The sequence below is a fragment of the Urocitellus parryii genome, chromosome 5 (genome assembly GCF_045843805.1).
Source record: "Urocitellus parryii isolate mUroPar1 chromosome 5, mUroPar1.hap1, whole genome shotgun sequence".
Lineage (NCBI taxonomy): Eukaryota > Metazoa > Chordata > Mammalia > Rodentia > Sciuridae > Urocitellus > Urocitellus parryii.
The window spans coordinates 157344331-157356789 of record NC_135535.1 but is presented as its reverse complement, the minus strand read 5'-3'; the positions used below and the strand labels follow the sequence as shown (position 1 = coordinate 157356789).

Here is a 12459-nt window from a genome sequence, read left to right as displayed (position 1 = left end):
CACCTGGGAGCTGCTGGCCCGACCCACCCAACATGGCCAGATCACCTAAGTCTGCAGGTTCACCGCTCAGACTCAGCCAGCTTCTCAAGGGACAGGGACAAATCCGGCTCGTCTGTCCCCACAGCCACCATCACAGGGCCCGGCAAACAGCGACCCCCGGGGTCAGAGGCTGAGCAGAACCGAGCAGGGGATGAGCTGGGTCCTGCTGCCTGGGCTCCGGCCCCGCAGTGAGCACTCTCCCTCTCTCTGAGAGTCCCACGTCAGGCATCTGTCCCCAGGCACGGCAGCAGTCCCCTTTGCAGAGTGGACACCCACATCCTGGCTGGAGAGGACAAAACCAGGGGCCCGGGGCACTGCGGAGTACCCACGGGGCCTCAGCCTACATTCTAGAAACTGGGGCACTGCCGTGTGGCCTAGGCTCAGTGTCCTCCTTTCTGTGAGAAAGGGGTAGACCAGATGCCAGGTACGGCCCCTGGACACTCAGCCCAACTGGAAGTCCAGCGTACACGCTGACCCCCACCCCACCCCACTTCCCCCCCAGAAGGTTACATGGGAATCCCAAATACTGAACAGCCCTGTAAGCAAGCAGCTGAACTGCTTCCAGAACCAGGAAGTCCTTCCTGAGGAGAGTCGGCCCACATTCCCTGTCCCGGTTCTGACGCTCCGTCTCCCGTGTTCCTTCAGAGGGGACACCAGGAAACTGCTGCACGCACAACTCCCTGACCTGGGTGAGGGCCTGTGCAGGGCGCTGCAGCCCCTCCCCTGCCACCCCCTGCTGTCCCCAACACCCCCCCTCCGCCCTCTCCTTCCCTGGGTGTCAGTCCAGGAGGGGGGAGGTCCAGGGCCTGCTCAGTTGGGCCCCTCTCTAGGGGGGCCACCTGCTGAAGCAGAAAGAGCTTGGGACAGGCTCCCTGGCCCACCTGGGGGACCTAGAACAACAGATTTTTTCCTCCCTCAACTCGGGGGTCCGAGGAGCAGCAGCCTCTTTGAGCTCCTGGGGGCTCCTGGCAATCCCAGCTTGTGTGCCCCTGCCCACGGGTGGCCATCCCCAGCGTGGGTCTGCGTCTCTGCTGTCCCTCTCAAATAGCCCCCTGTCCTTCTCTCACAAAGGCACTTGTCACTGGGTTGGGGCATGCCCAGGAAAGCCATGATAAAATCTCAGTGCCCTGAACTTCATTGTGTGTGCAAAGACCCCCCCTTTTTATTTTTTTTTTAGTTGTTTATAGTTGACATTTGTTTTATTTATTCTATTTATGTGCTGCTGAGGATCGAACCCAGTGCCTCACACATACTAGGCAAGGGCTCTGCCACTGAGCCACAGCTCCAGCCCTGCAAAGACCCTTTTTCCAAATGAGGTCACATTCACAGATTCAGTGACATTGGCAGGTCACCCTTCAAACCACTACCGAGCTCAGGAGTCAGAAAGCAAGTCCTCGTCCTTGCTAGAACCCAAGGAAGGTCCTCACGCTCGCCGGGCACCTCCACATCTGGAAAAGGAGGCGGGGCCCCGCAGCACCTCTCCTGGGTGGTCGGAACAGCAGCTGGTGGACACTTGTGAGATCAGGTGGGCTTCCCCGTGGGACGCCCTTGAATCAGTAGCTGTCCAATGGGAGACCTGATTTAAGGGGGGAAATGAGCTCAGATCACCCCCAGAGTCTGTGACTGGAATCTGATGCTCTAGAACCGTCTCCAAGTTACAAACTGCAGAGAAACGTTTCCTTTAGAGCACATAATAGGTTGTCCCAAAGGGAACCAAAAGGAATGCCAACTGCGAGAGGTCACAGCCCCCCCCTTCCGTCCCCAGGACCTATCCAGGTTCCCTGGGGGAGACGCCCCATCGCCCAGAGCCTCCCACTTCCCTGGGCTGGGGGTCCCCACACTTTAGTGCCCACCTTCCTCACCCAGACCGAGCCCATCAGCCCCTACTCCCCCGTCACCCCCTCTCCACCCCAGCTAGAATGTTCTTTCCCCTTCTGGGCCTCTACCAACCACACACACCAACTCTCCCTGCACAGAGAGACTGTCCACACCCCGCTCCAGAGAAAGCCAGTCCCACCAGAACCCCCTCCTGGACGCCACAGTGGGCTGTGAGGGCCACACCAGCCACACGTCAGAACCACCTGGGGAAGCTGCGCGATTACAGGTGTGTGGGCCTCGCCACAGACCACTGAATTGGAGCTCTGAGGGCCAGGAGTGGACTCGTGGCCTTGTGGAACCCTCCCTCCCATCCTAGGAGACCTCCAGGTGTGGAGCTCACCCCGCTGGCCGACCAGGTCCCATCTTCTGAGCTCAGGAAGAGACCCAGCCTCAGAACCGGTACCAGCCTCAGATGGCCTGCACCCACCCACTGCACCCAGGGGACTGTCCCAGTCTGCAACAGCAGGGGTTGGCCGCAGCCAATGGGCAGCCACAGTTCCCCCCTGCACAGAAATGCCCCCGACCACAGCCACCTCCAGGGGCTCCCCACGCTGTGCCTGACACAGCAGGAGAAGCTGGGTGCAGCCAACCCGCTGACAGGGGACAGGGAAACTGCCCAAGGAGCTGTGTGACCATCCGGAGAAGGACTTGCAGCTGCCCTGGGAGGTGGCAGTTCTCCCTCCCAGGCAGGAGGCAGGAGGGCTCCAAACACGGGAAACAAGCCGCAGCGGCCAAAGCTGTTCCCTTCCACGCTCCAGGCAAATATCTGTCTCCCTGCGAGCCAAGATGCAAGGGCCTTCCCTGGTGAGAAAGCTCCTTTTGGGGAAAAAAAAATTAAACAAAACTCAGGCACCATTTTCAGGGTGAAAGAGCTCACACCTCACAGACCCAGGCAGATGGTGGCCTCCAACAAGTCACTTCCCCTCTGGGAGCCTCAGTCTCCACATCTGTAAGATGGGACAAGACTTCCGGTCCTGCCCAGCTCAGGGGATTGTTTTGAGGATCCAAAGAGGTAAAGCAAAGCCTCGTGACAACAGGTGCCGGGGGGGTGGCTGCTCCCAGTATCTGTGAGACCGATGGCCAAGGACTCTCGAGGCCCTGCCCATCCACGCCTCGCCCCTGGGGAAGCACCATGTTATCCCCTTCCAACAGAAAAGGAAACTGAGGCAAGAGAGTTGTCCTCACCTGTCCCTGGTCACAGAGCCAACGGACTCTGCTCATCCACCAAGAAGTGCCCCTTCTCCCAACCGGGGGTCTAACAGAGCGGGCCTCCTGGCCTGGCCTGCCTCCGCCTGCACCCCAGCTCCCGCTCGGGCTCACCCCCCACCAGCTCCTTCAAGAACTCCACGTCCTCCGGCAGCCACGTGGAGCAGCCAGCTCAGCCTCTGCTGCTGACACCCACTTCCCCTCCTCTCTGTGGGGAGACCACACCTGAGACTGCTCCCGCTCACCTCTTCTGGCCCCAGAGGCCTTGCCTGAGCCAAACAGACGCACCACATCCACGGCCACCTGACGGCACCCCTTGCGCAGCACAGACCCTGGCCCCAGGCTCCGACAAGGGCTTCTTGCAGCCCACTGCTCTGGGTGCTGGGACCAGCTCTCACGGCCTTGCCTGGACCCGGCTGCCTGGCCCACAACCAGTCCAGGGCGGAAAGGGCAGGAACAGACCAACCCCTGGGAAAGCCATGTGCACCAGGGGCCAGAGCTCAGCTTACAGACCCACCACCACCATCTGCTCTAGGCAGACCAGCAACCCCAGGAGGAGGCAGCCTCCTCTGGCAGAACTGACTCCAGAGTCCCCAGCCCCCTAAGCCATGCCAGGCACCCCAGGAAAGTCTCCATCCTCCCGGGGCATGGGGCCTGGTACCTTCGCTCTCATAGGAGTCTCCCCCTAACCTGCTGGGATGTCCACAGATGAGGGGCTATCAAGCACAGAGAGATGATCCTTTACCCAGGGTCACACAGAAGAGCTGACACTGGGTCTCGGTCTCCAGATGATAACTAAACCTCTACTTTCAGTTGCTTAGACTCCAACTCCTCATACGTATGATTGGGTCTCAGCCACGCTCTCCACCCACATCTTGGTCCCTCTTAGGGCTCCCCTTCTGTTTCAGGTTTGCTCGCCTATGTGCCTCAGGGCCTTTGCACTTACTGTCCCCTCTGCCTGGGATGTGCTCTACAAGCCTTTTACCATGGCTGGCTCCTTCTCATTCTTTGAGCCTCAGCTGAGATGTCAGCTCCTCATTAAGGCCTTCCTTGACCATATCATCTACAGCAGGAATCCCCAGCCCTCCCCACTGACACCCTGATTCCCTCCTCAGCAAGGATGTTTGTTTTCTGCTTTGTCGGCAGCCTCTCTGGTTCACAGTATTTTCCTGCACCTACCACAGTGCATACAACAGGTGTCATGTAACTATTTGTCGACTGAATGAATAAGCAACTGAACTGTCCCCACCCACCCAGAAAGAATGGCTGCCTTAGACTAGACCCTCCTGTCTCCTAGCAAGATATCAGTCCAACCCCACTCACACCCGTTCACATGTCTGGGAATGGCCCTCTGTCCCGGTTCACCCAGATGACATTGTTCCCTGCCAGTGGAGCCGACTGGTACAGACATCTCACTATCAGGCCCTTATCTGCTTGCCTCGGAGCCCCACCCAGGGTGGCACTGTGAGTCACGTAGAGGGAAAAGTCGGGGTAGGCAGGCAGCTGGTTATACCTGCTTCTCCAGGAACCAAAAGCCAAAGGTCCAGGGTCCAGTCCTGCAGGTTGAAGCAGTGTCCCCCCAGGAGGGGCCACCCACAGAACCTAGACTGAGTGGGGGGATTCTCTTGGGGTCATGCTTTGCCCTTCTGTGAGAGGAGGGCACCGGGGGGCTTTCCAACACGCCCTGTAGGAAGACAGGGCTGCTCTGTGCTCAGGTCCAAGGTCAGCCCCAGGCTGTGAGGCCATCCCCATCCCACAGCCCACTGGGCAGGCTGACTACTCTCCAAAGTGAGCGCTGCCCCACTTCCGACAGCAGCTTCCTGATTTCCCCTTTGAAGTACCTGCCTGGCACAGAGGACGCCTTGCCCAAGAACCGAAAAACAACGTCAGGAGATAAAACCTCTACCTAGACGCACAGAGAGACCCGGGTGGGTGTCCACTAACAAATCACCGCAGCTCCCTGGGGGGTAGAACTGGAGGGGACTTCTAGGGTCCCCACGGTGCTTTGCCAAGTGGCTGGAACTCGGTTTTTAACCAGGTGCCCGTATTATTTTTCACCAAAACAACAAAGCTCTTTTTCCAAGAGCTGGAAACGGAATCCACATTCTTTTCTGTCTGTCGTCACCTGGTCCCACACAGGGGGAGGCCAGGGACCTGGTTCCTCTCCAAAGGCCACCTCTGACCCTCTCCTGCTCCCTAGAAGATGAGCTGGGGGCCCAGAAAGGTCACTTTTGCATCTGAATCCATTTAACCTTCTGGCAGGTTCTAACATCCACAGGTAAAGGAGGCCCAGGGAGTGAGGGCCTCATCCATTTGACCTGTGCTTGCCAGTTAGGATGTGGGACCCGGGCAGCCTGGGACAGAGGCCACCCTCTAACCCCGGCACCACAGGGAAGTACAGAACTCATGGGCCAAGCTCCGCTGAACCCCTCCATCCCCGGAAGGAGGCCAGAGAGAGCTCAGGTTGCCTCTGGCACTCATTTCCGCTGCCACCTGTCCAGCGCACTTCCTCCCCACTCCCCGGCCCCCCTGGGCTCTTTTCTCCCTCATCAGGCAACACTCCAGCCCTGACTCCCTTACCCAGCTGGAAACCCTGCCCCACTGTCACGGCCACGGGGCTTGGCGCATCCTAGAGAGCCAGTGGCTGCACGGTCTGCCCAGCCCACTCTGCTCACCCGACTACCAGGGCTGCCGGGCAAGCCAGCCTCTGCCCCAGGCCCCACGCCTGCCCTGTAGCACAGCTGGGACTCAACGGCCCTCGTGCAACAAGCATTCCCTGAGCACCTACTGTGTGCCCAGCCCAAGCCCAGCATTCAGAGGAAGACTCAAAGGAGCCACACCCCTGACCTCCAGGAGCCCACAGTCCAGCAAGGAAAAGCAGCCATGTAAGCAGATCCCTCGAATACCCCGGGCAGTGCTAAAATTAGAGGCGTGTCCCCAGTGGTCTGAGGGTGCGTGTGTCAGAGTGATTCACCCTGGACAGCGGGAAGAGCCTGCTCCGAGCATCTCTGGGAGAGCCCATTTCTGATGGAACCATTTCAGCCACATTCTGGAAAGAGCTGGGAGAACTGGCCTGCAGAGGAAAAGACACCTGGGGGGCTCAGGCCAGCTGCCCTAGAGACCCGAAACACACTGGGTCTCTCAGCCCCCTCTGCAAACAAGAGGGGCCCCCCCCCCGCCCCGTGCAAAACCAGAGATCACTGTAGGTGGCTCTGGGTCTCATTCATATTGACTCAAAGGCCTGAACTTCTCTTTGGAGTCAATTCCCTTCTGACCCCTCCAATCACATGAGCCTCAGTCTAAAGTTCAAGCTGCTAAATTACCTGCCAACCTGCCTGTTGTAAAGAGAGGGGGACCCAGCACCCACAACACGTAGCTAGTATTTCATAAAGTTGTGGCATTATCCCTGTATTTTAACCATGATCTGCTATCTATGTTGAGGGGGACAGGTTTTCCGTTAGTAGAAAAGATACAGCACCCCCTTTTAAATTTGAAGTCAGTTTCAAGAAATAGATGAAGTAAATATTACAATTGGTATCACCTCTCTTTAGGGAAATTTAACAACATCAAAATCAAGGGCTGGGCTGGGCGCAGTGGCACACGTCTGTCATCCCAGTGGCTTGAGAGGCTGAGGCAGGAGGATTGCAAGTTCAAAGCCAGCCTCAGCAACTTAGAGAGGCCCTAAGCAACTCAGCAAGACACTCTGTTTCTAAATAAAATATTAAAAAGGCTGGGGATGTGGCTCTGTGGTTAAGCATCCCTAGGTTCAATCTTTAATAATAAAAAAAAAAAATCAAGGGCTGGGGTGTGACTCAGTGGTAGAGCGCTTGCCTAGAATGCTCAAGGTCCTGGGTTCCATCCCCAGCCTTGCAAAATAGAAAAGAAAAATGTAAATACCCACGCAAAACCAGGCAACCCTATTCTGCCACGCCAGAGGTTCCCGTGTGACTGACTGTCCCTGCAGGGAACGGGAGGGAAAAGACTGAAGGGAGCAGGAGGGACCCTCCGTTTTCCTCTGTTCCATAGGTTGGCACTGGAGTTGACGTACGGTGCCCAGCTCTCACTTTTCAAGAACTCATCCAGCCGCATGTGGCTGTGTGAGCTGAACTCACATCCTCATTAGCCAACAACTCCACTTCTAGAAATCGCCCTGCAGACAGGCGCGCACACACACACACACACACACACAAAAAAAAAAAAAAAAAACCCCACAGTATCACCTGCCTGCTCCCACAAAAGATTAGAACAACCTCAGAATTCCGTAGCGGGGCCTGTTCAAATAAATTCTGGCATAGCCTGGAGTGACATCCATGTAGCCATGGAGAATGAGGCAGCCCCTGGCAGGTCTCCAAACTTTCCAAGGATTTAAGTGAAAAAGTAAGGGGCCATACATGGTTCTGGGTACGGTGTTGCCTTATGTGGGAAAAAAAAAAATATATATATATATATATATATATATAAAATATACACATACTATATATATTATTTTGTATATACTATTTATATTATTTTGTAGGCAAGGATGTTTGTGCCTACAACATCCTTTGCCTAGGACACCTCAGTCAATGATATCACAAGAACCTGTGGCGAGGGGCCCTCTGGACGGGGTAAGCTAGGAGAGAAGAAGGGAGGTTGTTACTGATGCTTTTCTGCTTTCAAATTTTGCACAAAGCGCATGCACTTCCTGTCAAAAATAATTTTTAAGGGGAGTCTTACAGAAGGTGCATGGCTATACGGTAAATTTTAGGGTCCCAACCCCAGGCCTAAAGACAGAAAGCGTTAGCACTCTGGGCTTATAAAGCAAATAACCCTTGCCCCACCCTCCTCTCGCAGAGGGATGGAACCAAGATAATGGGCTTTCCTGCAAATGGTTTCCAATTAACAGCAGACTCGTCCAGGACAAATTACTTAACTCAGATCCTGAGTCTCTGCCCTGCAGTCAAACTCTGGCACCTGGAGCTGCCCGGGCAGAGCCAGCAGGTGTCTGAGTTCTTGGCAACGGTGGTAAGATTATTAAGCAGAAATACTTCCAGGGACAGCAGTAAAGCAACCTCAGGTGGCCAGAAGTAGGCTTCCAAGTTCTGAGTTCTGCCTGGCCTCAAGCAAAGCAAAGCAAGGGCCAAGGGGTGGCCTTCTCTGGGGGCTGCAAAGGACAATGACAGAACAAGTCCTTGAAATTTGCGATTGCATAATTTGCCCTTGTATAGTACTTTTCTCTCACTACATTATTAATCCAGTGGGGTGCAAGGCAGGGGATCACTTATCCATTCCACAGATGAGAAAACAGAGGCATGGGGAGGTGAAGAGACGGCCAGGAGAAGGAGTAAATCCTCTCCATCAGCCTTGGCCTTTGCTTTCAACTGCAGAAAGAAAGAAGATTTCTAAGTTAGACAAGGGTGGGCAAAGAATCCCTGGGGACTTACAGGACACATAAGACCATCTAATGCAGCAGTTTTGTATGTGTGTTTTACATTTTAGTTGTAGATAGACACAATACCTTTATTTTATTTGCTCATTTATTTTTATGCGGTGCTGGGAATCGAAACCAGTGCCTCCCACATGATAGGCAAGTGCTCTACCACTGAGCCACAACCCCAGCCCCTAATGCAGCAGTTTTTAATCTGGACTGCCTACTAAAATTACCGGGAGCCTAAGTAAATTTAAATAAACACCTTTGCCAGGGCTCAGGAATCTGTAGTGTTTTTAAAAATGCCTTAGTTGAGAGCTGGGGGTGCTGCTCAGTGGTAGAGCACTTGCCTAGCATGTGCACAGCCCTGGGTTCTGTCCCACACTGCAAAAACAAACTCTGGTTGGTTCTGATGCAACATTGGCTGAGAGCCACTGAATTACAGCTCAAATCACCCATCCCAACCCCACAACTGCTTCTCTGTAGCCTCTGCCCTGGTCCTTGCCCTATCCTTTAGCCCCAAAACATACTATGCATCTCTCTGTCACTGTACCTAGAGCCAGGAAATTGGACTGGAAGCTGGCCTGAGGCTAGAATTTTCTACATGGAAAAATTAATGAACAGTTTTGAGACCCAAAACAGAGGAGGGATTTGCCTAAGATATCCCAGTAGGTCAGTTATAGAGTAGGACTAGAATCATGATGTGGGTTCCCACCCACAAAGGAGTCCCATCAAAAGTCCTGATAGCAAATTCAACAGCGTCTGTCAGCAGAAAAGGTTCAGTGAGAGGCTGGGGGTGAAACCAGGAGAGAGTGTTTCAGAGGGGCACAGGGTGTCTGCCCTTGTGGCAGAGCAGAGTCAGGGGAGCTATTCTAGAGGGGCAGGGGTAGGGCCAGCCTGTAGAAAAGTATCCTGATTTCTTCACTAAGGCCCAGGTCGTCTGAAAATGCCCTTATAAAAACCAGGCTCTTAGGGAGCTTACCCCACTGTATGTCCAGATTCCCTGCCCAGAATAATGGCTCCTGCTTCTTGAACTCTGCACTGATCTCCATGCTAAGTACTGACATCTCATTTAATCTCCACCTGCATCCTAAAAGGTGAAAATAATTACTGCCTCCATCTGCAGATGAGGAAACTGTGGCCCAGAGTAACTTCCCCAAGATCACTCAGCTAGAAAGTGATAGCGACAAGATTCAAAGCCTAGTTCGTGTCCAACTACTGCCATTCTGCTCCTCATTTCCCTCCTCAGCAGAGGAGGGAAAGCCCAGTGACAGTGGAAACAGTAACTGAGCATGTGGGAGCCAAAGAGACCTCGTCCACTGTAATCCTCCACTCCGGGCGGAAGCACGTGCATCCTCCTTCCACCCAAGAAGCCACCAAGATGCAGAGGGGGAAGTGCCTTGACCTGGGGTACAGGCAAGTAATTGCGGGGACCAGACCCGGAATCCAAGTGACTCCAATCACAAAGACTAACCACTTCTTCACCCGCTGATCGGGAGGCAAACTCTAACACCCTACAGGCGTGGTGGGCGCGGCCAACAACGTAACCACCGCCTACCAGCCTGCCAGCTGATGCGCAGAGGGCTCGGGTGGCAGACTCAGCCACCATTCAGGTAACAGTTGCTCTTGGTCGGCAAACTGGCTCTAATATTCCAGTTGAAGCAGCTGAAATTAGGGCTGAACTGGAGCGGGCAGAATTTCCCGGTTCCAGGGAGAGTCTGGCGAGAAGCCAGAAGGCGCTCCCCGCGCTCTCCTGGGAGCAGCTGAATCTGGAAACAACTCCCGGCCCCGCGTGGGAGCTGTCGAGGGAGTGCGGACCCCCACCCCGCTCCGCCCGGACCCCACTGGGAGCACTCACCCAGAACACCGTCGAGTAGATGGTGAGCGAGAACTTGAGCCAGAGATAGGAGAAGCGCGCGCAGTAGCGCACCTGCTCCGAGTCCCCGCGGGGCATCCTGGCGGGTCCCCGTGCAGGGCTTCGGGGATTCGGAGCTTCGGGGACTCAGGGTTCGGGCTCCGTTCCTTGGCCACTGCTCCAGGCTCCACCTGCGGCTACCCGGCGGCCCGCCCAGTTACCAGCGCTCTCTTCCGGACTGACAGGGGCGCGCCGCAATCACTGCCCCCGCCGGGGAGCCAGCGGCCCCGGCGGCCAATGGGAGAGAGGCGGCGGCCCAGCCTCTGGGAGGTGACGGGCCGGGGGCGGGGCTGCGGCTCGAGATTGGGGTAGACCGAGCAAGAGGAGGGGGCCGGGTTTGCAATTGAGCGGGCATTCAGCTCTGGCAGTGCCTATTTTCCAAGCGTAGAATGGGGCGTGGGAGAGAGTGAACTAGAAGCGCGCTAGAGAGAGCGCGAGCTTGCTTCACCCGGGGCTTGGAAAACACGCATTCGGAGGCGGGGTGCATAGCTTTGTGTGCAGCCGAAGGCTGGGAGTTTGATCTCTAACCCCCCCCAACACACACACACACACACACACACACACACACACACACGCACGGGGATGGGGGGTTGGGGAGAAGTGAATTGAAAGGGCAGGAATTACTTTCCAAGGTGCTAAACGTGCAAATAGGCCAGGCTCAGTGGCACACGCTTGTAATACCAACTAGGGAGGCTGAGGCAGGAAGATCACAAATTCAAGGCCAGTCTGAGCAATTTCATGAGACCCTGTCTCAAAATAAAAAGGACGGGCGCGGGGGTGTAGCTCAGTGGTACAGCACCCCTGGATTCAATCCCAGTATGGATGGGGGGAGAGAGAGGGAGTGCAAATGCTTGTCCTAGAGGTGAATGGAGTAAGGAAGGGGAGCAGTCCAGGATGGGGCTCAGGGACCCCCGTAGAGCTGCAGTCTCCTGGAACAGATCTGCTCCTGGCCTTTCCCCAACTGACCATGGAAATTCCCCTTTTGGGCGCCTGGTGATGTCCCAGCCCTGCCCCCAAGGCTTCTTCCTTCTGGAAACCCTCCTCTAGGCAGACCCAGGCTCAAGGCTGTGGGGTGGGTGGGGAGGCAGCTCTCTCATTGCACTCTCAGCCTGTTCTGACCCTGCCTCCCCCACTAGGCCTTTTCTCCCCCAGGGATCAGAAGTGCCATTGAGTCTGTCTTCCACGCAGGATGGCCCCAGCTTTACTCAACTGCTGTTTTCCTGACTGCCAGGCCCAGCTCAGCCTAGGGCTTGGGAGCCAGGCCATCTGTGGTTGTGGCATTCAGTAATTAAACGCTGGCCCAAAGGTCATGAGCTCCAGCAGGGCTGGGTGGGGTCCCTAGTGGTGGTTCTAGGAATGGCACCCTCTCCAAGGGCCCTGTTCTGGTTCTCCCACACCCTCTGCGCACACCCACCAACAGAACTGAACACAGAGGCCAGGCTGGTCCTAGCCCTCAGTCTCTGTCCTAGCAGGAAGAAAGTCAGGGTGGGGGTGTGAAGCAGGCAATGTCCTTCCTGGAAGGGTGAAAAGAAACCAGCTTCCTGGTAGGAAAGGGGCCCTGCCAGGGTGTTTGCTGGGGCAGAGAAGTGGAGCCAGGGGCCCATGCCAGTTACCTTAAAATGAACAGCCAAGAGCCAGAAAGATTGTTTCTCTCCAGGGGCTACAGCCTCCCTGGCCCTGCAGAGTTAGACACTGTTGAGGCACTGGTCTCTGTCCCTGCCCCTAGAAGTTTGTAGCCTTCTCCATCCCATAGACGGCTAGCTTAGCACCTGGCCTCCTAGAGGCCAGCCTCCTGACCTCCTTCCCCAGGCCTGGGATGAAGCTGCAGCCCCAGCTACCCCTGCTCCTCTCTGCTCTGAATTTTCCTTCCTTTTGTCTTTCAAATATTGCCCGGTGACACACAGCTTCTGATGAGGCCCTTTCAGCTCTCCCTCCCCATGAGATGCCCCGAGGAATGAGGGTGAGATGTCCCTGGAGAGGGAACCTGGGGCTCTCTGAACGGGCACAGGGCTGC

At 55.7% G+C, this 12459-nt stretch overlaps 1 protein-coding gene across 1 annotated transcript in view; it reads right to left on the bottom strand.

The window, feature by feature from the left end:
- The window catches only part of Tspan15 (tetraspanin 15), a 39768-nt gene extending 29210 nt beyond the window's left edge, over positions 1 to 10558 (bottom strand). The window contains exon 1 of the mRNA XM_026394659.2: positions 10389 to 10558. Within this exon, the coding sequence (XP_026250444.1) occupies positions 10389 to 10484 (96 nt within the window). The 5' untranslated portion in view covers positions 10485 to 10558. The remainder of the gene's footprint in view (positions 1 to 10388) is intronic.
- Between the last annotated feature and the right edge of the window lie 1901 nt (positions 10559 to 12459).